Below are 27629 nucleotides of genomic sequence, written 5' to 3' on the forward strand. Positions count from 1 at the left end.
ACGTATTTAGCTGCACTCTCCACACATTTATATTTACAGGGACTTTACTACTGACGCCGGTCCCGGGATCCGACCCGTTTACAGACCCTGAGCGGAACCGGAGCAGATTCTCAGCCACTGGTTTTCATACCAGGTCGCGAAGAAAGGATGAAGTTTCCCCGTGAATTTATTCCCAGTGAAGGTGTGGAGATGGAACTTGGTCTCCGCGTTGTAAAATGAAACTGTCCCGGACTCGTAACTGAGATAAACTCCCACCCTCCCGGGGATGGGACCGGCAGGGAGACGGGACTCGGGGGAGGGGAAATCACGGGACACGTCATAATCCCGATATAACACGTCATCAAAACGCCCGATGACCCAGAATCCGGTCTCCGGACTCAGACTGACCAATCCCTTCCTCTGCACTGACTCTGCGGTGACTCCCAGCCACCAGTCCCGATTCCCCGTCACCTCCACCTCCCAGTAATGTCTCCCCGATGTGAATCCCTCCGATCCCAGCACACAATCCCAGCCTGTGAATCTCTTCCCGGTGTCAGGGAGATTCCTCCGTGTCCGGGTCCATCTCACACTCTTCCGATCCTCAGACACCTCGAGCCACGGATTCGCCGTTTCCACATCCAGGGTGACAGAGACTGGGGGGAGAAGCAGAGAATTAGAGAGTCCCCGGGGATCGGGGGAAGACACGGGCAGCGCGGTCCCGGGGATCGGGGGGAGACTCGGACAGCGCGGCCCCGGGGATCGGGGGCAGACTCGGGCAGCACGGCCCCGGGAATCGCGGGGAGAATCGGGCAGCGCGGCCCCGGGAATCGCGGGGAGACTCGGGCAGTGCGGCCCCGGGGATCGTGGAGACTCGGGCAACGCGGCCCCAGGGATCGGGGGGGGGGGGGGGGGGGATGGAGACTCGGGCAGCGCGGTCCCGGGAATCGGTGGGAGACTCGGGCAGCGCGGTCCCGGGAATCGCGGGGAGACTCGGGCAGCCCGGCCCGGGGATCGGGGGGAGACTCGGGCAGCGCGGCCCCGGGAATCGGGTGGAGACTCGGGCAGCGCGGCCCCGGGGATCGGGTGGAGACTCGGGCAGCGGGCCTCCGGGACCGAGGGAAAGGCCGCTGAGCCTCACCAAAAGCGGATGGACAACTAATGTCTCCCCAGGGGTTTTCCGCTGGACGGAGAGCAGAGAGACCCCTGGCCCTTGACTCCTCAGACAGGGGAAACATCCTCCCTAACTACTGCCTGTTGACCCCTGAAAGTATTTTGTCTTTCCATGAGATCTCTCATTCTTGAAACTGGGAACAGAGAACATAGAGCAGTACAGCACAGGAACAGGCCCGTCATACAATGTTCACATTCATTTGTGAGTGTGAAGTGGGGGAGTGTGATGGTTTGAGACAGTAAAGGAGGTGATAATGGGAACCAGTAGGGGAGAGATGAAAGGCAGATTGAACCGGGAGGGGGAGGGTTGGAAATCCAGTGGGTGAACTGTGTGTGTAGACGTAATGAGAAGCTGGAGGGGGCAAAGATGGCAGATGAGGATGACTTTGTCCCCTTTCCCACAACCCCATCCCCCGCAGCCCCTCATTAGGACAGGGGATGAATTTGCAGGAACCCTTAAGCAACACAGGTCCTGATGAAATGTTTCAGTCTGAACCGTCGACTGTTTACACTTTTCCATAGAAACTTCCCGGCCTGCTGTTCCGCCAACAATTTGTGTGTGTTACTCTGCTTTAAATATACTCAATTATTTGGCCTCCACAGTTGCCTGTGGCAAATTCACTATCCTGTGGATAAAGGAATTCCTCCTCATCTCTGTCCTAAATGGACATCCCTATAGTCGGAGGCTGTGCTTACCGTTCTCGACCCACCCACATCCTCCCAACATCAACTCTCTCCAGACAGGAGTCAGAAAGATCTGGTGAGACCCTTCATCAGGACCTGTGTAGCTTGGATTACCAGCATCTGCAGATTTTCTCCTGTTTGATTTTTAAAGCAGAAGTTAATAAGTAAACTTCTTGATCAGTCAGAGTCTCCAAAGTTATGGGGAGGAGGCGGGAGAATAGGGTTGATAGGATAATAAATCAGCCATTCTTCTAAACTCCCGTGAGTACAGGCCCAGAACCAACAAACACTCCTCATATGTGAACTCTTACATTCCCGGAATCATTCTTGTGAATCTTCTGCACCCCCTCCAATGCCAGCACGTGTTTTCCTATAGAAAGTACAAAACTGCTCACAATACTCCAAGTGTGGTTTGACCAATGCCTTATAAAACCTCAGCATTACATCCTTGCTCTTGTATTCTAATCCTCTCGAAATGAAAGCAAACATTGAGTTTGCCAATCTTACCACTGACACAAACTGCAAGTTAACCTTCAGGGAATCCTGCAGAAGGACACCCATGTCCCTTTGCACCTCTGATTTTTGAATTTTCGCCCTGTTTACAGAATTGTCTCTGCCTTTATTCCTTCGACCAAAGTCGTACCTGCCTAAGTTTGCACCTGCCAAACTCTACCTGTGCTACAAGATCCTTATTACGTATACTGGTGCATTCAAATAAGACCATAAGACAAAGCAGCAGAAGCCGGCCATTCGGCCCTTCGAATCTGCTCCGCCATTTTATCATGAGCTGATCCATTCTCCCATTTAGTGCCACTCCCCCACCATCTCACCATGACCTTTGATGCCCTGGCTACTCAGATACCAATCAATCTCTGTCTTAAATACACCCAATGACCTGGCTTCCACTGCCGCAACAAATTCAGAGATTCACCACCCTCTGGCTAAAAAAATTTCTTTGCATCTCTGTTCCGAATGGTCGCCCTTCAATCCTTAAGCCATGCTCTCTCAAACTAGACTCCCCCACCAGGGGAAACAACTTTGCCACATCCACTCTGTCCATGCCTTTCAACATTCGAAATGTTTCTGTGAGGTTCCCCCTCATTCTTCTAAACTCTACGGAGTACAGTCCAAGAGTGGTCAAATGTTCCTCACATGTTAACCCTCTCATTCCTGGATCATTCTAGTGAATCTTCTCTGAACACTCTCCACTGTCAGAACATCCTTTTTTAAATAAGGAGCCCAAAACTGCACACAGTATTCCAAGTGAGGTCTTACCAGTGCCTTATAGAGCCTCAACATCACATCCCTGCTCCTATACTCTATTCCTCTAGAAATGAATGTCAACATTGCATTTGCCTTCTTCACCAAAGACTAAACCTGGAGAATAACCTTAAGCGTATCCTGCACGAGCACTCCCAAGTCCCATTGCATCTCAGACCTTTGAATTCTCTCCATTTAAATAATAGTCTGCCCATTTATTTCTTCTACCAACGTGCATGAGCATACACTTTTCAACATTGTATTTCATTTGCCACTTCTTTGACCATTCCCCTAATCTATCCAAGTCTCTCTGCAGACTCTCTCTTTCCTCAGCACTACCGTCCCCTCCACCTATCTTTGTATCATCAGCAAACTTAGCCACAAAGCCATCTATTCCATATTCCAAATCATTGATATACAACGTAAAAAGAAGCGGCCCCAACACGGACCCCTGTGGAACACCACTGGTAACTGGCAGACAACCAGAGTGGGATCCTTTATTCCCACTCTCTGTTTCCTGCTAATCAGCCAATGCTGTATTGACGTACGTAACTTTCCCGTAATTCCATGGGCTCTTATTTTGTTTATCAGCCTCATGTCCGGCACCTTGTCAAAGGCCTTCTGAAAATCCAAATACACAACATCCACTGCATCTCCCTTGTCTAGCCTACTTGTAATCTCCTCAAAAAATTTCAATGGGTTTGTCAGGCAGGATTTTCTTTTAAGGAAACCATGCTGAGTTTGGCCTATCTTGTCATATGCTTCCAGGTACTCCGTAACCTCATCCTTGACAATTGACTCCAGAAACATCCCAACCATTTCTCAAGCTAACAGGTCTATAATTCACTTTTTGCTTCCTTGTCTCCTTCTTAAATACCAGAGTGGCATTTACAATCTTCCACTCCTCCGGAACCAGTCCAGAATCTATTGACTTTTGAAAGATTATTGCTAATGCCTCTGCAATCTCCACAGCTACTTCCTTCAAATCACAAGGGTGCATTCCATCTGGTCCTGGAGATTTATCTACCCTTAGACTATTCAGCTTCCTGAGTACTTTCGCTGTTGTAATTGTGACTGCGCACACTTCTCTTCCCTGACACCCTTGAGTGTCCCCCATACTGCTGATATCTTCCTCAGTGAGGACAGATGAAAATACTCATTCAGTTCCTCAGCCATCTCCTTATCTCCCATTACAATTTCTCCAGCATCATTTTCTATCTGTCCTGTATCCACTCTCACCCGTTTTTTATTCTTTGTATACTTGAAAAAGCTTTTAGTATCTTCTTTGATATTATTTGCTAGCTTCATTTTATAGTTCATCTTTTCCCCCTTAATGGCCTTCTTAGTTTCCTTTTGTAAGCTTTTAAAAACTTCCCAATCCTCTGTCTTCCCACTAATTTTTGCTTCATTGAATGCCCTCTCCTTTGCTTTTACTTTGGCTTTGACTTCTCTTGTCAGCCACAGTTGCATCCTTTTTCCATTCGAAAATTTCTTCTTTTTTGGAATATATCTGTCTTGCACTTTCCTCACTTCTGGCATAAACTCCAGCCACTGCTGCTCTGCCGTCCTCCCGCTAGTGTCCCTTTCCCGTCAAATTTGGCCAGTTCCTCTCTCGTGCCACTTTAATTTCCTTTACTCCACTGCAATACCGACACATCGGATTTCGGCTTCTCTTTCTCAAATTTCACAGTGAACTCAATCATATTACGATCACTGCCTCCTAACGGTTCCTTCACCTCAATCTCTCTAATCACCTCTGGGTCATTACACAATATCCAATCCAGTACCTCTGATCCCCTAGTGGGCTCAACAACAGGCTGTTCTGAAAAGCCCCCTCGTAGACATTCTACAAATTCTCTGTCTTGAGATCCAGTGTTGACCTGATTTTCCCAATCCACAAGCATGTTAAAATCCCCCACAATTACCATAACACTGCCCGTGTGGCAAGCCTTTTCTATTTCCTGTTGTAATTTGTAGTCCACATCACTGCAGCTGTTAGGAGGCCTGTATATAACTGCCAACAGGGTCCTTTTACCCCTGCGATTTCTTAGCTCAACCCATAAAGATTCTGCACCTTCTGATCCTATGTCACCTCTTTCTAATGATTTAATATAATTTCTTACCAATAAAATCACGCCACCCCCTCTGCCTACCTGCCTATCCTTCCGATACACCGTGTATTCTTGGACGTTCAGCTCTCAGAGACATGCATCCTTTAGCCACGTCTCAGTGATGGCCACAAAATTATACCTGCCAATCTGTAGCTGTACGACAAGATCATCCACCTTATTCCTTATGCTGTGTGTATTTAAGTATAACACCTTAAGTCCAGTATTTGGTACTTTTTGTTTTGATTGCACTGCAACTCATCCCAGTGGCTGCAAATTTGCCCCATCACCTGCCTGTCCTTCCTGACATCTTCACTGCTCACTATCTTAGATTTATTTCTGTTTTCCCCCTCCTCCACTCTATCATTCCGGTTTACCATCCCCCTGCCAAATTAGTTTAAACCCTCCCTAACAGCTCTATTAAACATTCCCGCTATGGTTCAGGTGTAACCCGTCCTTTTTGAAGAGTTAATACTTCCCCCTAAATGGATCCCAATGATCCATGAATCTGAAGCCCTGCCCCCAGCACCAGTCTCTCAGCCACGCATTCATCTGCCTGATCCTACTATTCTTGCCCTCGCTAGCACGTGGCACAGGTAGCAATCCTGAGATTACTACCCTGGAGCTCCTGCTTCTCAGCTTCATTCCTAACTCCCGGAAATCTCTCTTCAGGACCTCTTCCCTTTTCCTCTCTATGTCATTGGTACCAACATGTACCAAGACAGCTGGCTGCTCGCCCTCTCCCTTCAGAATATTCTGGACCTGATCCGAGACATCCCGTACCCTGTCACCTGGAAGGCAGCACACCATGCGGGTATCTCTACCAGGCTCACAGAATCTCCTGTCTGTTCCCCTGACTATGGAATCCCCTCTGACTACCGCATTCCTCTTCTCCCTCCTTCCCTCCTGCACAACAGCGCCAGGCTCAGTGTCAGAGACCCGGTCACCATGGCCGTCCCCTGTCAGGTCATCCCCCTCAACAGCATCCGAAACGATATACTTGTTGCTGAGGGGGGCAGCCACAGGGGTGCTCTCCACTATCCGGGCATTTCCCTTCCCTCTCCTGACAGTCACCCAGTTTTCTGACCCCTGTAGCCTAGGGATGACTACCTCCCTGTAGCTCCTGTCTATCACCTCTTCATTTTCTCTAATAAGCAGTAGGTCATCAAGCTGCAGCTCCAGATCCCTAACACGGTCTCCGAGGAGCTGAATCTCGGTTCACCTGGTGCAGATATGACTATCAGGGAGGCTGGAGGTCTCCCTGGATTCCCACATCTGACACCCTGAACAAAGCACTAACCCTGCAGACATGCTACCTAATTCTACAGGAATGAAACAAAGAAAGATAGGTCTACTCACCCACTTACTTCGCCAAACACACAAACTTTTTAAACCGTTAGCTAATGTGCCCTGCTGTTCCCCCGTCTGTCTGGGCCGATTTGCCAAGGGGAGAAAAAGAGTCGGTGCCTCGCTCTCGGCTCTTCCCGTTACCGCCTAAGCCCATTGAGCCAAAGCCCTACACTCTGCTGCCACCCACTCCGCTGCCCGCTGTATAGGGTGGTCATCTTTTTAAACTCTCCGCGCTGTCCTGCGCAGTCTCGCCGTTCTTGTACGCAAAGTTTTTTACAGAACTGCCTTCCTTCAGAATTTAACTCCCACGCCGCCCTTCTTGTCCCAATCTAAAAAAAACACTTTCAGTCCTGTATTCATCAGCCTATTCCACACTGTCCACATGAAATTCAGCAAGGCCTTTGATGTCGATGATAGTCCACACTTGGAGCATTGTCTGCATTTCCGGTTCCCAAATATGGGGAGGATGTCATTACACTGGACAGGAGGCTTCAGGAGGATGTTACCTTGACTGGGGGCTTGGGTTAAAAGCAGAGAGTGGGTAAGCTTGGGCTATTCAGCTGTAGTGCTCAAGAAGACATCTTAGTCTTGCAGATTGATGAAGTGGGCCGTGAGTTCAACATCCATCAAACCCTCCCAGATCATCCTCCTGAGGAATCTCACCCCGGAGTCTGTCTGTGAAGTGTTGATGTGACGTCACGTCAGAGGGCAGCTCAGTGCCACAGAACAGACAGACTGGGTAAGGACGGCAGAATTCAATCCTAATTGGGAATTTGTGCCTATTTCTGTGGCCGTGTGTCACACTCTGATAGTATATCTGTGTGTGTGTGTGTGTGTGTGTGTGTGTGTGTGTGTGTGTGTGTGTGTGTGTGTGTGTGTGTGTGTGTGTGTGTGTGTGTGTGTGTGTGTGTGTGTGTGTGTGTGTTGATTATGGTAAATATCCGTGCGTTGTGTATACACATTGAAGGAGAGTGTGCACATTGAAGAATTTGTATGTTACAGTGTGTCATCACATGTCTGATGTGTGTTGACAATGTGTCACACATGATTGAGTTGTTTAAATGAATAAATGACTGTCTCTGAAGAGATTGGTTTCCAGGTTACTGAGGGAAATAACAACGTACATTGCTGAGGCTCTGACTACAATCTGCCAATCCTTCCTGTGTGTGTGTGTGTGAGGGAGCTTTGCCAGGCCGGTTATGCTGTGTTTGCTTCTTCCGAGATGAAATCTTGACCCATGTCAATGCTTGTTGGTGTGTCCGAGCTCATTCTCACAATGCTTCAATGTAGTGGTCTGATAACCATAAGACATAGGAGCAGAATTAGGCCATTTGCCTATCGAGTCTGCTCTGCCATGGCTGATCCACGTTCCCCACCCCAGCACCACTCTCTGGTCTTTTCCCCGTAACCTTTGATATTGTGTCCAATCTAGAACCTATCAAGCTCTGCCTTAAATACTCACAAGTTCTGCAAATTCACCAGCCACTGGCTCAAATTTCTCTGCATCTGTTTTAAATAGACCCCCCTCTAGCTTGAGGCTGTGCCCCATTGTATTAAACTCCACCACCATGGGAAACATCCTTTCCACATCTACTCTGTCTGGGCCTTTCAATGTTCAAAAGGTTTCAATGAGATCCGGCCTCATCTTTCTAAATTCCCGTGAGTACAGACACAGAACTATCAAACGTTCCTCGTATGAGTACCGTTTCATTCCTGGAATCATCCTTATGAAATGAACCTTCTGCAATGCCAGCACATCTTTGCATACATGTGGAGCCCAAAACTGTTCACAATACTCAAGGTGAGGCTTCACCAGTGCCTTATAAAGCCTCAGCATCACATCCCTGCTCTTGGATTGAATGCTATCTAAACCCCTTGAATTGAATGGAAGGATTTGCCTTCCTCACCACTGACTCTACCTGCAAGTTAACCTTTAGGGTGTTCTGCAGAGTGACTGCTAAGTCCATTTTCATCTCAGCTTTTTGGGTTTTCTCCCCATTTGAAAAATAAATCTGCACATTATTTTTACGACCACAGTGCATGGCCACGCATTGTCCAACATTGTATATCACTTGCCACTTTCCTTCCCATTCTCCTCATTCAAGTCCTTGTCCAGCCTAATTGTTTCCTCAACACTACCAGCTCCTCCACCAATCTTCATATCATAAGAAAAATTGGAAACAAAGCCATCTACTCTAGGACAAGAGGGTATGACTTCAGGATTGAAGGACTTCCTTTTAGAACTGAGGTGTGGAGAAATTACTTTAGTCAGTGGTTGGAACATCTGTGGAATATGTTGCCACAAGTGGCTGTTAAGGCCGTCATATTTAAGGCAGAGATAGATAGGTTCTTGATTAGCCAGGGCATCAAAGGGTATGGTGTGAAAGCAGGGGAGTGGGGATGACTGGAAGAATTGGATCAGCCCATGACTGAATGGTGGTGAAGACTCGATGGGCCGAATGGCCTACTTCTGCTCCAACATCTTATGGTCTATTTCATCAGCTAAATCTTGATATACAGCATAAAATCATGGTGTCCTAACACTGACTCCTGTGGAATCCGAGTCACGGCAGTCAACCAGAAAAGGATCCCTTTACTCTCATTCGCTGTCTCCCACCAATCAGCCAATATTCTGACCATGCCTGTAATTTTTCTGTAATACCATGGCCTCTGAAAATGATTACCACCTTCATGTGTGGCACCTTGTCAAAGGCCTTCTGAGATTCCAAATATACAACTTCCACTGAATCCCCTTTATCGATCGTACTTGTAATCTCCTCAAAGAATCCCAACAGGTTGGTTAGGCAAGATATTCCCTTAATGAAGCCATGCTGAGTTGTCCTATCTTGTCCAGGGTCACCAAGTATTCCATAACCTCATACTTAACAATGGACACCAGCTTCTTCCCAACCACTGAGGTGAGGCTAGCTGGTCTATAATTTCCTTTCTGCTGCCTTCTTCCTTACTAAACCATCTCATCCGGGTGATGTGTAAGTATCGGTCTTTCAGCTTTTTCAGTACCTTCTTCCTTGTAACAGTAACTGCACTCACTTCTCTTCCCTCACACCCTTCAACACCGGGCACAGTGCTAGTGTCTTCCACGTTGAGGGTTGATACAATATACTCATTTAGTTTATTTGCCATCTCTTTATCCCCTGTTATTATATATCCAGCCTCATTTTCTAGCGTGCCTATATTCACTGTCATCTCGATTTCATTTTTTTTTTTACAATACTTGAAAAACAAATTGATATTGTCTGCTAGCTCGTTTTGCAAAGACAGGTATGTAAAAAGGGCCTGAAGGATCATTGGAACCTCAAGTCATCCCAACTAAAAACTGTGCTAGTTGCTACCATCCGGGAAACGGTTTCGCAGCATAAAAACCAGGACCAACAAGTTCCGGGACAGTTTCTTCCACCAGTCCCATCAGAATGCATAAATCATGCTGACACAACTGTATTTCTGTGTAATCCTGACTATCATGTTGAACATATTATTCATCATAAATTACTATAAGTTGCACATTGTGCATTTAGACGGAGATGTAACATAAAGATCTTTACTCGTCATGTAGATGAAGGATGAACGTAACAAAGTCAAATCAATTCACATTTAATTTTTCTTTTATTTCCTCTCTGTAGGTTTAAAAGCTTCCCAATCCTCTGTCTTCCTACTGTTTTTTGCTTTGTTCTCTGCTCTCTCTTTTGCCTTTACATTAACTTGTCTTCCCTTGTCAGCCACGGCTGTACTATTTTACCATTTGAGTATTTATTTATTTTTGGAATACATGTATCCTTCACCTTCCTCATTTTCCCAGAAACTGACACCATTTCTGCTCTGCTCTCATCCCTGCCAGCATCTCCTTCCAATTTGCTTCGGCCAACTCCTCTCCAGACCACTGTAATTTCTTTTCCTCCTCTGAAATACTACAATGTCAGACTCACAGCTCACTAAGGACTTGTGTATTTTTCTGACAATCCCGGTCACCACACTGATACCCACTTTTATTCCCTACGATATCATCAAGTCAGTATTAAACTCCCAGCTCCTGTGGTAGGATTCAAATTCGTGTCTTGATGTGTTAGTGCAGTGTGCCTGGGATCGGGACACAGTGGTTCATCTGCCAGTCCCGTGTATTGGTTGTATTGTGACCCTGTGCTGGTGTGTTCAGGGGTCTGACATCTCCAGCTGACCGTGGACAGTGATGCCTCCCAGTCGGTGGGGTTGATGTGGAATAAACTTCAGTTCCCCTTCAGTCCATTATCAGAGCCAATCCTTGCTTCAAATTATTACAATTGAGCTTCATAAACAAGCAGAAATGATCTTTGTAAGTTTTACCTTGATTAATAGTATCAAACGTTTCTCTCAGCACTGTTTTCAACAAATAGGGGTGATCGAATTTTTCAACCGGTAGGGCCTCATCTGTCACTGACAATTCCTGGACATTGTCATTAATCCTGTAAATATTAAACTGCTGGTTATAAATTGCTATTCTGAACTATTTTACAAATCCATTCAGAGTTTTAGTAAAGAGCATGTCCTACCTTCTGTTCCAACGAGCTTCGTCCTGAAATAAATAAAACACAAATCTGGTTAAACATTGACTTACTGTCGACATTCTGAATTTCATCCAAATCATGACAAGGTGTTGAAAATCCCCACTCCCGCAGTCACTCATTCACACGAACAATCAGAACCATGGGGAAAATTGCAGGGAATGTTTCTGAAAGTTAGAGCATTACTGAGAGGATGAAACTTACAGGAAAGACAGGACAGTCTGTGCATTTTCATCTGGATAAGACATCAGAATGATAAAATGCAACAATTTAAGATTAGCGATGGATTTGATCTTGTGCAGGTGGAGAAAGTAGTTCATTTATGGCTAACAGGCGAGAACACAGTTTTAAGGTGCTTGGAAGCAGTATAGAGGAGATGTCAGGGGGTAAGTATTTTGGAATGGGTGGAATGAGCTGCCGGCAACGAAGGTGGAGGCGGATGCGACAGGGTCTCTCACGAGACTCCCACACAGGTACATGGAGCTTAGAAAAATAGAGGGTTATGGGTAACTGAAGGTAATTTCTAAAGTGAGTACATGTTTGGCACAGCATTGTGGGCCAAAGAGACTGTATTGTGCTGTAGGTTTTCTTTGTTTCTATGTTTCTATTTAAGGGGAGACCTTCAGTCAAAGATAAAATGCCAGGTGATTTTTAATAAATCCCACAAGAAATTTAGTGAAGAGGATGTGGAACTCAGTGCCACAGGAGTGGTTGAAATGGAACAGCAGAGATTGAATGTAATGGGGAGGCTGGATAAACACGTGGTGGACCAGGAAGTTCAGGGCACTGTTGCTGGGTTTGGTGAGTAAGTGGCCGGAGGATTGTGCCGAGGGTAATTGGTAGGAGAAGATGGACTGAATGGCCTGCTCATGACGGAGAATGGGACACAATCCCATATAGAACTTATCCGAAAAAGTAGAGACAGTGAAATTTTCCGTAATCTGACGGAAACCAGTTATGGAGCTTATGTCTGATGTGTGGGTCACATTCTTTGTTTTCACTGATTGACAGAGAGACCCTCACACCCACCGCACCAGACACACTCACAGCCTGTGACTGGAACTGGGTGTTAATGGGAGTTTTAGAGGATATTTAATGCGGTAATTAAGGACACAGTCAGCAGCTCTGTGTTATAATTAGAGTAAAGCATTTCAGAAAAGATTGCATTCTGTCCTGGGATGTACAGAAGTTGTGGAAGTCCAGTTTTAGGACAACATCAACTCTGAATAGATGCATCAATTGTTTGGTGAGAAACTGTTTACTGCCATTTGTAAATGCTGTGTGTAGGAGCAACACGTCTGTTTTCTGTCTGCATTGTATTCTGTGTTACGTGTTTATTATGGTAACCAGTAACGTGAGTGGGTATGTGGTATAGGTGAAGGGAATAAGTTACGTATTCGTACTTTGCTCTGGGCTGTTTTGAGCCTGGGACTGGCAAGTGCCATATCATTTGTTGACTGATACATTGCAGAATAATTTATTATTAATTATGCAGAAATTTCATCGCTTAAATATTTTATGTTGCTGATAAAGAATCGAATACCTATCTCCGACATTTTAGAATGTCATCAGCGGAGTGATTGGAGGTGCCTCATGCAAGGAGAACAAGGAGGTCACCAGCAGCGGCAATTCATTTGGTAGAATGGGCCGCTGTGCTGTGTTTATTTCAAATATACCACTGTTCATTTAGTTCAATTATACAGAAATAAATTGAAATGTAATCCCTCACCTTGAGAAATATCACACTGTCTTTTTGATCCATCTGTTCCTTTAACTTTGAGATTTCCTCCAGAATAAACCTCATATTCTTTTGAATCTTAAGAAAATTTTTCTCCATTGGATTTAGAATCCTCGCCTCTTCCTTCCTGAGATCCCTGAGTAATCTCTGCTCTTTCTCGGTGATAATCCGGCGCAGTTGAGAAAACTGGGATGTGATCTGGGACTGAACGCTGTGGGACTGTTTCTGTCGAATAAAACGTGAAGATTAGTTTACTGCATTGCTGTGTTGTATTTCCTTATGACATAAAAGTGACCATTCGGTCCATTGGGGTCAATACTACTTCTGAGACATTCCCGTCAACGCCATTCCCTCACGTTTTCCTAAAACCTATTCTCCCTCATTGACCCATTAACTCCTACCTGCTTCACATACACCCTCCACTACCTTCACAGGGTTAATGGTAGTTAACCATTCATCCAGCATGTCCTTGGAATGTGTCTGAAACTGTCATGACCACAGGGAGAACATGCAAACTCCACACAGACAGCAGCAGATGTCAGGATCGAACCCAGGTCACTGGAGCTGTGATACTCGGCTATTTTGAATTAAAGAGAGCAAAACTATACAGTAATGTCAGAAATTCCCCTCAGGAAACCTCACCCGAACTCTGGAAATCTTCTTTTTCTGTTGCTGCTCCTTTTCCTGGAAGTCTGATTTCTTTTTTGTGAGAGAGTCTAAGGAAGATTTCAGCTGATCCTGGAAGTCAGAGAGTGAAGGAAATAGAAACAAAGATGCATCAAAAGAAACAGGTGATCAAACCCGACTATCACACAAAATGCCGGGGGAACTCAGTGAGTCAGGCAACATAGATTCAGGGGAAATAAACAGATGGTGTTTCGGGATGAGACCCTTCATCAGGACTGGGAAGGAATGGGACAGAAGCCAGAATAAAAAGGTTGGGGATGAGAACCAGCTAACAGGTGACGGGTGAGACAACGTGAGGGGAAACGTGGGGGAGGGTGATGAAGTGAGCAGCTGAGAGGGGACAGGTGGAAGAGGTAAAGGGCTGGAGAAGAAGGAATCTAAGGTGAGAGGGCAATTGACCGTGGAGGTAATGGGGGGAGGGGATTTGGGGCTGTTTGGAGCCCTGAATGGTGACGATGGAAGAGGTGTAGGAATCAGACGAGGCACTTGTCCCATTTTCAGGTGTCAGTGCCAGGAGGAAGATCAGTGGGGAGGAGCGAGTGGATAAGGGCGATACAGTCCGGGGAGCGATTCCTACCGAGAGCGGAGAGTTATGGGGTGTGGGATGGAATGTGGGACGGATAGATGGTAGAATCCCGATGGAGATGGCAGAAGTTGCAGAGAATGGTGTGTTCGTTTTAGAGGTTCACGTGATGGTAAAAAGGACAAGAGAAAATGGGTTGACAGGAAACAAAGAGTAGCGATTAAAGGGTCCCTTTCGGAATGGCAGGCTGTGACCAGTGGGGTACTGCAAGGTTCAGTGCTGGGACCACAGCTGTTTACAATATACATTAATGATTTAGATGAAGGGATTGAAAGTAAAATTAGCAAATATGCCGATGACACAAAGCTGGATGGCAGTGTGAAATGTCAGGAGGATGTTATGAGAATGCAGGGTGACTTGGTCAGGCTAGGCGAGTCGGCGAATTTATGACAGATGCAGTTTAATGTGGATAAATATGAGGTTATCCACTTTGGTGGCAAGAACAGGAAGGCAGATTACTATCTGAATGGAGTCAATTAGGAAAAGGGGAAGTACAACGAGATCAAGGAGTTCTTGTACATCAGTCAATGAAAGCAAGCATGCAGGTACAGCAGGCAGTGAAGAAACCTAATGGCATGCCGGTCTTTATAACAAAAGGAATTGAGTATAGGAGTAAAGAGGTCCTTCTGCAGCTGTACAGGACCCTGGTGAGACCCCACCTGGAGTATTGTGTGCAGTTTTAGTCTTCAAATTTGAGGAAGGACATTCTTGCTATTGAGGGAGTGCAGCGTAGGTTCACAAGGATAATTCCCGGGATGGCGGGACTGTCATATGTTGAAAGATTGGAGCGACTGTGCTTGTATACACTGGAATTTAGAAGGATGAGAGGGGATCTGAATGAAACATATAAGAATATTAAGGGATTGGACACGCTGGAGGCAGGAAGCATGTTCCCGCTGATGGGTGAGTCCAGAAGTAGAGGCCACAGTTTAAGAATAAGGAGTAGGCCATTTAGAACAGAGATGCGGAAAAACTTTTTCACACAGAGAGTGGTGGATATGTGGAATGCTCTGCCCCAGAAGGCAGTATTGTCTATTGCCTATTGTCTATTGAGTATCAAATTAACGTTAGTTTTACCTTGTAGATTTTAACAGCTTCTTTAATCGGAATGAAGCGGTGCTCTCTGTGTTCCTGCGCAACCGCACAGATCACACAGATCAGTGTCTTGTCCGTTTCACAAAACAGCTTCAGTTCTTCCTCATGTTCCTCGCAGTAACGTTTACTTTCCTTCCCCTTCGGATTCAGATTTATATTTCGAGCTTTTTCAGCCAGATTTGCTAAGGCCCGATTCACCCTGAGGGTGCGGTCAGCAATCGCCTCTCTACATTCCGGGCAGGAGTTTCTCTGCTCCCTTTCCCAACACCATGTGATACAAGAGAGACAGAAGTTGTGTCCGCACTCCAGTATAACCGGATCGGTGAAGAAATCCAGGCAAACGCGACAAATTACTTCCTCGATCCAACTCTCGGCCTTTCTTTTCGAAGCCATGTTAACTCCCAGCACTTCCCGATTCAGAATGCCTTCACTTTCGGGGGAGTTGCTGATCCCCTGCAGTACCGCGATTGTCCACTACGCGCGCTGCAGTCTCTGGGAGTGAACATGGTTTTGCTGGATATGTTCAGTGGAAATTCTGGCCACTGAAATTATGTTGCTGTCTGTGGGAAGGAATTGTGCTATCTATTTCAGGGAGGGATCAGAAATAGATTAAGCAGGTCGGAGCAGAAATGAAAACTCGGCCATGCCCAAGCCCGGCTGCAAAAGGAGGAGGGTCGGGCATGAGGTTAACAACCCCATCCCGTAAAAGCCTAGTGCTACATAAACGTCAACTGAATCTCCAAAGTCCTTATCCCTGCGGTCGGAAGGACCTTCCCCTGGAAGGCGATTGAAGTCGGGTGGGGAAAACAGAGACCACAGGGCCGATCAACCCTCGGAGAGCTGCTGTTAACGGCCTGTATCCCAGTAGGCGTGATGGGCTAAAGAAGAAGCAGAACAGAAATGAAACCGGAGAGAAGAGTCTGAGGCCGGACTGAAAGGGACAAGTTTTGAAAAGAGAGGCACGAGAGACTGCAGACTTCATCTGGACTGTCTCATTCTGAAATGTCGATTCTCCATTTCCCTCCACAGATGCTACCTGATTCGCTGAGATCCTCCAGCAGCTCGTTTTCATTTTTGTGGAGGTCGAAAGAGAGTCTGGCTAAAACGGTAGTTAAGTAAGTAACTGAAGTCACTATTAAATTAGTTCATGCCATGAAGCTGGGTGTGTGGAGAGGATTTTGTGTTGTGAGGAGGTAGATGCAGTGATGACCGACCCGTGGCTGCAGGAAAAAAAAAGCACAGGACTGGAAATTCTATTTTCGGTGAAGTCCTGATTTCAACCGCCCTTCGTGAAGAAACTTAACCCATGTCCGTCCCGGCTCCAATGGAAAACCCGGTTCCATCAGTCTGGACAGAGCACAAAAGTTGCTATTTTTATCAAAATAAACTTCATTCACTATAAAATATTGACAATGATACACCGTGCAGCGCCTTTACCCAATGAATTTAGATTCGTTGTCTATGAGGTATCTAGTTTCCTTTACATTCGTTAAAACCGATAGGGCTGTTGTCGGCCCTGTGGTGTTTCACTACGACAATAATTGAGAGGCTTCCTCGGCCAACCCGGCCCCTCCCTCAGTAGTAGAGGAACCCTGTAATTTCAATGGTGTCCCTGCAGCCTAGAGTGTGCCAGTCGGCAGTATTCCGGAATGACAAGGGTTCCCAGCTTTTCTCATGCTCTCCGGACATCTCGATGTGATGGCGGACCAACAAGTTTCGGGGGTCTTTCCCCGAGTTCCCCGGCAGCACTCGCTGTCCGTTTTCCTGCGCGTCCTGGGAACAGCCCGAGGATCAGTGAGCCTTCTGTCACGCAGCTGCTGTGGCACAGGCCCTTACATCTTTCTCCACAGATCTCCGCCAGCCCACAGTCCGCAAAGAGGTGAGTGACCGTCTCGTCTCCACTGCAGTAATCTCGGGGCAGCGCGCTGTGGGAGTGATCTCCGGGCATGCAGCAAGAATAGACTGGGAGGGGCCCTCTCGTCTCCACTGCAGTAATCTCGCGGCAGCGCGCTGTGGGAGTGATCTCCGGGCATGCAGCAAGGATCAGACTGGGAGGGGCCCTCTCGTCTCCACTGCAGTAATCCCGACGCAGCGCGCTGTGGGAGTGATCTCCGGGCATGCAGCAAGGATCAGACTGGGAGGGACCCTCTCGCCGCCAGACAGGTAAGGTCTTGGTGCCTGTTGGTGAGATCTGGTGAGGAGGCATTCTGCCAGATGGTCTGATAAGGGAACTCCACTGCGTTCATCCAGCACATCCCATGCTGACCACTGTCTGGTGTTCTTGTGGTCAAAGCTGCTGGTCTGAAAGAACTGTCACCAATTTCATTAACACAAGGTTCACATGGAGAAACTTCCTGACTGAGACAGACACAGTCTCACAGGGTGTTTACAGGGCAGGGGCAAGAATGATGTTTCTCCTGGCTGGACAGTGGAACCAGGGATCACAGACTCAAAATCCGAGCTCACCTCAGCAGGACCGAGATGAGGAGAAATTTCCCCAACACTGTGCGGTGAATATTTGGAGTTTTCTCCACGTTTTTTAAATTAATCAGACATATTTAGGGGCTCGGCGATGTTGGGAACGTTGCAGGAAAGTGGCGCTGAGGTCAAAGATCAGCCATGTTCCGAGTGAGGGGCAGAACAGCGCAACGGGCCGAATGACAATGCCTGCTCCTGTTTCTTATTTTCGAAATCACGAGTTTACCTTTGCGCCTTGTTCTCCCTTGGCCTTCAGCCTGTCGGATTGCACAGGGGAGCGGTCAGAGCTCCGGAGATCCATCAGCAGCCGCTGCGGTTATTTCATTTTCTTGTTATTTATCGATGTTTCTCCATATTTGCATTTGCACAGTTTGTTACCTTCAGCACTCTGGCTGATCTTTCACTGCCTGCTTCTGTTATGCTAACTATTCTATATTTTTTCTAAGTATGTCCGCATGAAAATGCTTCTCGGGATTGTATGTGGTGACTTATCTGTACTCGGATAATAAAATTTACTTTGAAATTTGAGTTTCGGGGATTTACCTTTAATTCTGAGAACAAACTGTGACTGACACCTCCAGCTCCCAGCCGCAGCCCGTCCTCTCACAAACACAGCCAGTCAACGATCACCGTTGGGAGAAGGATGCTCCCATTGGCTGATCGGTGTCAGTGGGCGGGAGGCTGAGGCGCCCGGCCAGGCCGGAGTTTGTAAACGGGACCGAGTCAGGTCGGAGACCGGGAGCTGCGCCTCGGATTTCGGCTGCACCACCGGCGGGTCGTGAATCCTTTCGAAGGCAGAGCTGAAGAGACCGGCGGAGATTCCGTGAGATGTTTCGGCGACACGGAGGGCGCCGGGCCTTTCCCCGCCGAGGATCGGGGCCTGTTGTCTGGAGTTGTCTCCCAGACCCGTCCCTTCCTGCTGGGAGACGGGAGCTGCCCCGCAGCGGCTGCCGGTGGATCTCCGGAGCTCTCACCGCTCCCCTGTGCAATCCGAACAGCTGAAAACCAAGGGAGAACAAGGCGCAAAGGTAAACTCGTGCTTCAGAAAATAAGTAACAGGAGAGTGACTGGCCATTCGGCCCGTTGCGCCTATTCCACCCTTTCCTCAGAATAGTCCTTTCTTTTTAAATCTTTTTATTGATTTTAAACAAACACAAATGAAACATGAATACAAAGAGCTTGAGAGTACATAATTAATAGGTTAAGGTATAAATACAAATAGATGATAATAACCTCCCAAACTCATAGTGGTTACAAAAAATGGAAAAAATAAGAAACCCTCACCCCCAAAAAATGAAAAAATCCTAACCGACAACGGCCATTGCATTTTATTAATTATAGACAGTAGCGTCAATAACTCCGCACCTCCATCCAAATAATTAAGGATAACAAAAGTAAGGTTTAGGAAAAGTCAGTTTAGCTCATATGAAAATGTTGAATAAATGGTCTCCAAGTTTCTTCATAATTAACTGAAGGGTCAAAGACAACACTTGAATTTTTTTAAAAACTCGAACAAGAAATAGTTTGAGAAAACCACTGAAATATAGTTGGAGGATTAATTTCTTTCCAATTCAATAGGATAGATCTTCTAGCCATTAATGTAACAAATGCAATCATCCGCCGGGCTGTGGGGGGATAAACGACTATTATCCACCATTGGTAAACCGAAAATTGCAGTAATAGGATGCGGTTGCAATTTGATATTCAGAACTGTTGAAATAATACCAAAAATATATTTCCAATAATTTTGCAAACAGGGGCAAGACCAGAACATGTGGGTCAATGAAGCGACTTCAGAATGACATCTGTCACTGGTTGGATTAACATAAGAATAAAATCGAGGGAGTTTATCCTTGGACATGTGAGCCCTATGAACAACCTTAAATTGTATTAGGCATGTTTAGCACAAATAGAAGAAGAATTGACTAATTGTAAAATTTTCTCCCACTGCTCTGTGGGTATAAGACAGTGAAGTTCTTTTCCCCATTCCTTCTTAATTATTTCTGATACTCCTGGCTGTATTTTCATGATCATATGATAAATGATGGCTACTTAACCCTTCTGGCAAGGATTCAGAGCTAGAATTTTTTCTGTAATGTCCATTGGACATAATATCAGAAAATACTAACATTCAAGAAATTTCTAACTTGCAAGTATCAATTATTCAAGCCAAAGAAGTTACGAAATTGAAACCATATTCTTAATGTATGTTTAACTATAGGATTAGTTATTTGTTTATTCGGTTTAGATACAGCAAAAGGAAGCGAAGATCCTAAAATAGAAAACAATGAGAAGTCTTGTACAGATTTATACTCCAAATTTATCAATTGTGGGCAAGGTACTATGACCGATTCTTGTGTCCAAAATATTAAATATTGAATATTAACTGCCCAATAGTAAAATCTCAGGTTTGGCAAAGCAAAACCACCTTCCTTCTTAGGCTTCTGTAAATATTTTTTACTTAGTCTACAATTTTTATTCTGCCACACATACGAGGATATTTTGGAGTCAGTAATATCAAAAAAAGATTTAGGAATAAAAATTGGTAATGTTTGGAATAAATATAAAAATTTGGGTAATACTATCATCTTGATAGTGTTAATTCGACCAACTAATGACAGAGATAATGGGGAGCACCTGGTAACAAGTTTCTTGATCTGTTCAATTAAAATTAAAAAATTAACGTAAAATAAACCCTTATGTTTCTTGGTAATTTTAATACCCAAATAAGTAAAATGATCTGTGACAAATTTTAATGGGAAGTGTTTACAAATTGGAATTTGCATTTTAAATGGAAATAATTCACTCTTATTAAAATTCAGTTTGTAGCCAGAAAAGCTACTAAACTGAGCAAGTAAGGATGAAATAGCAGGAATAGATCTCTCAGGGTCAGATATGTACAGTAACAAATCATCAGCATATTATAATAACTTATAAGTCCCTTACCCAACTAATATAAAAATTCTGCAACGTATTAAATAAATATAGCCATTCAACTCGAACAAACGCTTTTTCAGCATCTAAGGAAATGACATTCTGGTATTTTAGATGAAAAAGTATAAATTATATTAATTAATTTTCTAATGTTAAAAGAAGAATAACAGTTTTTAATAAATCTGGTCTGATACTCAGAGATAATTTGAGGCAATACATTTTCTAATCAAGTGGCTAAAAGTTTGGTAAAAATCTTAGAATCCGTATTCAGCAAGGATATTGGACGATAGGATGCACATTCAGTGGAGTCTTTATCTTTTTTAAGAATTGGAGAAATGGAGGCATCATAAAAAGATTGTGGTTATTTACCTACATTTAACGCATCTTTAAAAATTTTACAAAGCCAAGGAGTGGGTATATAAGAAAAGGATTTTAAACATTCAACAGTATAACCGTCCGGACCAGGGGCTTTACCTGAATTCATTGAAAAAGGGAGTGGGTTCCCCTTTCCAGACCCAGCCCAGGGACTTGCCTGCACTCCTCAGGGTTATATATAGAACCTCTCGGGCAGGGACAGGGAGTGGGTTCCCCTTTCCAGACCCCGCCCGGGGACTTGTGCCACTCCGCAGGGTTATATATGGAACCTCTCGGAGAGGGACAGGGAGTGGGTTCCCTTTTCCAGACCCTGCCCGGGGACTTGTGCCACTCCTCAGGGTTATATATGGAACCTCTCGGAAAGGGACAGGGAGTGGATTCCCCTTTCCAGACCCTGCCCGGGGACTTGCCTGCACTCCTCAGGGTTATATATGGAACCTCTCAGACAGGGACAGGGAGTGGGTTCCCCTTTCCAGACCCCGCCCGGGGACTTGTGCCACTCCGCAGGGTTATATATGGAACCTCTCGGACAGGGACAGGGAGTGGGTTCCCGTTTCCAGACCCTGCCCGGGGACTTGTGCCACTCCACAGGGTTATATATGGAACCTCTCGGACAGGGACAGGGAGTGGGTTCCACTTTCCAGACCCTGCCCGGGGACTTGTGCCACTCCTCAGATTTATATATGGAACCTCTCGGGCAGGGACAGGGAGTGGGTTCCCCTTACCAGACCCTGCCCGGGGACATGTGCCACTCCTCAGGGTTATAAATGGAACCTCTTGGGCAGTGACAGGGAGTGGTTTCCCCTTTCCAGACACTGCCCGGGGACTTGTGCCACTCCTCAGGGTTATATATGGAACCTCTCGGACAGGGACAGGGAGTGGGTTCCCCTTTCCAGACCCTGCCCGGGGATTTGTGCCACTCCTCAGGGTTATATATTGAACCTCTCGGACAGGGACAGGGAGTGGGTTCCACTTTCCAGACCCTGCCCGGGGACTTGTGCCACTCCTCAGGGTTATATATTGAACCTCTCGGACAGGGACAGGGAGTGGGTTCCCCATTCCAGTCCCTGCCCGGGGACTTGTACCACTCCTCAGGGTTATATATGGAACCTCTCGGACAGGGACAGGGAGTGGGTTCCCCTTTCTCAGGCAGACGCCCGAAGGTGACCGGGAACCACCAGAGGGGCTGATGTAATACAAGCCATGGCACGGTGGGTCGCTGAGGTAAGGGATCCCATTTGAATGACAGCCCGACTGCACGCGGATTTTGGTGAATTTACCCGATAACTACAGAGAAAAGGAGAATCCCTTGCGTACTTTATAGCTCGTTTTAAGGATACGTGAGAGTCCAATGCCGGCAAACCCCTGGACAGATCAGTATGTCCAGCTGGCAGTGCAGACTTTTCTAAACTGTCTCAGACCCAAGCCTGCCCACTCCTTTAAGTTAACTAATCTCAATTCGCTGTGTCAGACCTGGCCCCGGGTGACATAAATTCTGATGAATAGGGAGTAAGTGACTCTTTAAAGGGACTGGGGAAAAGCGAGAGTGTGCACAGAGAACCGGTAGTGAGGAGATGGAGTTCGGGTCCCAACGAAGAACCCAGAACGTGTGGTGGGATCGTGCAGACGGTGCAGATGAAGAGGACACTTGGCTAAGGACGGAGAAGGGGTTTGTAGAAAGATAGGACATTGGGCCAGAGATTGTCGCACTGCAATCACAGACAAGAATAATAAGAGGCAGGAAGGCAGCCCGGATCACAGTAATACCCGACAGAGTAACACATTTACTCTCCATGATCCCTTTGGTCCCGGATAGGGCAGGCCAGAGGGGAAGAATCACAGTGATACTCGACAGAGTACCACATTTACTCTCCACAATCCCTTTGGTCCCGGATAGGGCAGGCCAGAGGGGACGGATCACAGTGATACTCGACAGAGTACCACATTTACTCTCCACAATCCCTTTGGTCCCGGTTAGGGCAGGCCAGAGGGGACGGATCACAGTAATAATCGACAGAGTACCACATTGACTCTCCACAATCACCTTGGTCCCGGATAAGGCAGGCCAAAGGGCACAGATCACAGTAATACTCGACAGAGTACCACATTTACTCTCCACAATCCCTTTGTTCCCGGATAGGGCAGGCCGGAGGGGACAGATCACAGTGATAATCGACAGAGTACCGCATTTACTCTCCACAATCCCTTTGTTCCCGGATAGGGCAGGCCAGAGGGGACGGATCACAGTGATACTCGACAGAGTACCACATTTACTCTCCGCAATCCCTTTGGTCCCGGATAGGGCAGGCCAGAGGGGACGGATCACAGTGATACTGGACAGAGTACCACATTTACTGTCCACAATCCCTTTGGTCCCGGATAGGGCAGGCCAGAGGGGACGGTGATACAGGCGGCTGTGATCAGGCTCACCACACAGGCAGGCTCTTTTCTCACTGCTGTAATCAGTTAGAAGGTACAAGAGCCTCAGGACTCATCCCACTAGGGTCAAGAATAGTTAACACCCCTCAGCCATCAGCCTGTGGAACAACACAGGATAAATGCACTCACCTGCTGTCCATAGAGATGCTCCCACAACAAATCATCGTACTGGGGCTGTCTCAAAATGAGTGAAATAAGAGGTGGTTGGACTGAGACAGATCACATTCCTGTCTCAGAATTAGAGAAACACAATCTCACAGGATATTTACAGCGGAAGGGCTGGAATGATGTTTCCCATAAGGTGTGGAACCAACGCTCACAGACTCAGAATCCGAGGTCAGCTCAGCAGGACTGAGATGAGGAGAAATTTCCTCACCCAGTGTGCAGTAAATCATTGCAATTATCTCCACAAGGTTTCTAAATTGAATGGACATATCCTGGGGCTCAGCGGTGATGGGAAGTTGCAGGAAAGTGGTGCTGAGGTCAAAAGTCAAGCATGTTCTGAGTGAAGGGCAGAAGAGGTGCAAGGGGCCGAATGGCCACGCCTTCTCTATTTCTGATTTTCTGAAACACGAGTTTACCTTTGCGCCTCACTGTTTCTTGTCCTGTCAGATAGAACAGGGAGCCCTGAGAGCACCGGACATCTATCGGCAGCCGCTGCGGTTATTTCATGTTTTCATTGTTTATTTGCATTGGCGAAGTTTGTTGTCTTCTGCACTCTGGTTGATCTTTCAGTGATCCAGATATAGTTACCGTTCTGTAGCTTTGCTCTGTATGTTTGTAGGAGTGGTATGTGGCGACGTATATGTACTCTGATAATAAAATTTACTTTGAACTTTGAGCCTCGGGGAACTTGCTTTGTTTCTGAGAACGAACTGTGACTGACATCTCCGGCTCTCGGCAGCAGCCCGCCCTCGGACACACTCATAGCCAATCAGAGACCACCGCTGGGAGAAACTTGCCTCCATTGGCTGAGGTGTGTCAGTGGGCGGGACGCTGAGCGGACCGAAGTTTGGAATCGGGAACGAGCGGACCCGGTGAGAGACCCGAGATTGGGAGTAGCTCCCCGTTTTAAGGCTGCAACAGCAGCCGGTGTTTTGAACCCTTCCGATGGCGGAGGTGAAGATTCGCGCGGAGATTCCGTGAGATGTTTCAGCCACACAGGGGGTGCCCGGTCTTTCCCCGCCTTGGATCGGGGCCTATTGTCCGGAGTTTCCTCCCAGACCTGTCTCCTGCTGCTGGGATACGGGAGCTGCCCCGCAGTGGCTGCCGATGGGACTCCGGAGCTGTGAGCGCTCCCCTGTGCAAAAGGACAGGCTGTAGGTCAAGGAAGAACCAGGCGCAAAGGTAAACTCGGACTTTAGAAAGTAAGAAACTGGAGCAGGCCATTCGGCCCTTTGCGTCTGTTCTGCCTTTCACTCGGAACATGCCTGATGTTTGACCTTAGCGCCAATTTAGCGCAACGTTCCCAGCATCGCTGAGCCCCAAAATTCGCCCTTCGAATTTAGAAACCTTGTGGAGAAAATTCCAAAGATTCACTGCCCTCTGGGTGAGGAAATTTCTCCTCATCTCCGTCGTGCTGAGGTGAACTCGGATTTTGTGACCCCCATTCCTCACCACAGCCAAAGGAAACATCATTCCTGCCTCTACCCTGTCAATACCCTGTGAGACTGTGTCTGTCTCAGTCAGACGGCCTTTTATTTCTCTAATTTTGAGACAGGCCTGGTCAGTATAATCTCTCCGAGGACGCTACCTCACCTCCTAACTCAATCTGGGAAATCTCTTCATTCCCTTCATCCCACAGGCTGACTCCGGGAGGGAGACCAGACCTGTGCACAGTGTTCCATGTACGCGCTCACCAGGACCCCATATACCTTCAGAGGAGATCTTTATTCTTCTATTCAAACCTTCCTTCCCATTCAATGCTCTTCATTTAATATCGAACTCAAACAGTGAACAGACACAACACAGCCTCAGCCATGAATTTAAAGGGCAGGTGTTGCAACAGTTTGAGCTTCATACCGGGGGCCACGGAGCAAGCAGGGTGTCACAAAGGGAGGAATGTGGGAGTGTTGTATGTCTGAGCCCAGCTGTGTGTGTTTGTGTATCAGTATCAGGTTTAATATCACTGGGGTATGTGGTGAAATTTGTCAGCAGTATATTGCAATAGCTAGAAATAAAAAACACAAATTACAGTAAGTATTTATAAAATTATACTTAAAATGTAGTGCAAAATGTGAAGGAAAATCCTGAGTAAGTGTGTATCGCCTCATTGTCCATTCAGAAATCTGATGGTGGGGAAGAAGCTGTTCCTGAACCAGTGAGTGTGTCTTCAGGGTCCTGTACATCCTCCTTGATGGTAGCAATGAGACGAAGGCATGTCCTGGTTGATGGGGGTCCTTAATGATGGATGTCACCTTTTTGTGGCATCATCTTTTGAATGTGTCCTGGATGCTGTGGAGTCCAGTGCCCATGAAGGAGCTGGCTGAGTTTACAACTTTCTGCAGCATTTTCCGATCCTGTTCCGTGGCCTCTCCATACCAGGCAGTGATGCAACCAGTTAGAATGCTCTCCACGGTACATCTGTAGAAATTTGCAAGTGTCTTTAGTGACAGACCGATTCCCCTCAATCTCCGAATGAAATATAGCCGATGTTGTGCCTTCATTGTAACTGCATCAATATGTTGGGCCCAGGATAGTTCCTCAGAGATGTTGACAGGCAGGAAATGGAAACTGCTCACCCTTTTCACTTCTGATCCCACGATGAGGACTGGTGTGTGTTCCCTCGACTTCCCCTTCCTGAATCCGCAATCAATTCCTTTGTCTTCATGATGCTGAGTGCAAGGTTGTTGCTGCGACACCACTCAACTTGCTGATCTATCTCACTCCTGTACTCCTCCTCGTCACCGTCTGAAATTCCACCAACAATAGTTGTGTCATCAGCAAGTTTATAGATGAGCCTAGCCACACAGACGTGGGTGTAGAGAGTAGAGCAGTGGGCTGAGCACGCATCGTTGAGGTGTGCCAGTGTTGATTGTCAGCAAGGAGGAGATGTTATTTCTGATCCACACAGACTGGGGTCTCCTGGTGAGGATCCAGTTGCAGAAGGAGGTACAGAGGCCCAGGTTTTGGAGCTTGTTGATTACAATTGAGGGTCTGATTGTGTTGGACGCTGAGCTGTAATCAGCAGCCTGACTTGTGTATTGTTATTGTCCGAGAGATCTAAGGCTGAGTGGAGAGCCCTCATGTTCGCCGACACAACCCCTTATTCTGTGCAAACCCCCAAATCCGTCTGCATCCCCCAAAGTCATGTGCCTACAAACCACCAATCCATAGCTCAATCACCAACTCTGCGCACCCACACATGCTGACATCCCCCGCAAACATAACCCTCAGAGCACGAATTATTTCAAACAGTTCCCGAAATGCCGGTCTCAGTATTAAAAATCCCCACTCCAGATCGGCCGATACATCCAATTCTGGGAGTCACTCAAAATCCGTGTACAGCCACATGTGAACCTCCATATTGGACGACACAGCCCTACGTCTGCACAATTCGCGAATCATTGCGCGCCGCCATATTGGAGAATGAATACACCCTGTGTTCGTGCGCAAACCCAAATCCCTAAATGTGCGCTATCGCCATTTCAGTGCGCACCCCAAATCCCTAAATGTACGCTATCCCCATTTCAGTGCGCACCCCAAATCCGCTGACACTCCAAATGCACTTTAGATAATCTCAGAAGCAGAATCGTGTCACAGTTCAGAAAATGGCTGCCTCGACAATGAAATTCTAATTCAATCCATACTCGCCATGCCCATCCCCAAATCTTTGTGCATCTCCCAAAGCCGAGGGCATCCCTACATGCACAACAGTTTATCCCAGGACAAGAATCATTTCAAAGAGTTCACAAAATATCTTCCTCCGCATGAAACAACAGGAAAAACAAAGTTCAACGTGCAAAGAGCAAAGACTTGCTGTACATTCCCAAACCAAAAGCTGTGGATGCACCATGAGGTCTGCTGAAGCCTAAATCTGTGGCATTGAAATCTGCCGACACATGTCTGTACCAGAAAACCGGGTATGACTTGAGCAGGGCTACTGAAAGCGAGAAGAGACTATTAAAGCAGAAAGAGGGGGGAGGGAAAGATATGCTTGGTAGTGGGATCCCGTTGGAGGTGGCGGAAGTTAC

General features: G+C 46.7%; 1 protein-coding gene across 1 annotated transcript; it reads right to left on the minus strand.

Annotated features, from left to right (window-relative positions):
* Positions 1-28: 28 nt before the first annotated feature.
* LOC140720166 (zinc-binding protein A33-like) lies at positions 29-27016 on the minus strand. The gene is made up of 7 exons (XM_073035049.1): positions 26982-27016; positions 15193-15409; positions 13488-13583; positions 12837-13070; positions 11096-11118; positions 10890-11008; positions 29-632 (listed from the first exon to the last, which is right to left on the minus strand). Exons 1-7 carry the CDS (start codon positions 27014-27016, stop codon positions 79-81), a joined length of 1278 nt encoding a protein of 425 aa, XP_072891150.1. The 3' UTR covers positions 29-78.
* Between the last annotated feature and the right edge of the window lie 613 nt (positions 27017-27629).

Source organism: Hemitrygon akajei, unplaced genomic scaffold, assembly GCF_048418815.1.
Source record: "Hemitrygon akajei unplaced genomic scaffold, sHemAka1.3 Scf000037, whole genome shotgun sequence".
Classification (NCBI taxonomy): Eukaryota; Metazoa; Chordata; class Chondrichthyes; order Myliobatiformes; family Dasyatidae; genus Hemitrygon; species Hemitrygon akajei.

Excerpts from the sequence above, each read along its gene's own strand:
- LOC140720166 (XM_073035049.1), bottom strand. The coding sequence starts at position 27,016 with ATGGCGGCGCGCAATGATTCGCGAATTGTGCAGAC. Across the intron at positions 15,410-26,981 it reads GATTCGCGAATTGTGCAGAC|GGTGAATCGGGCCTTAGCAA; the intron begins GTAGGGCTGTGT and ends CCGCACCCTCAG. Across the intron at positions 13,584-15,192 it reads AAGCTGTTAAAATCTACAAG|GATCAGCTGAAATCTTCCTT; the intron begins GTAAAACTAACG and ends TCTGACTTCCAG.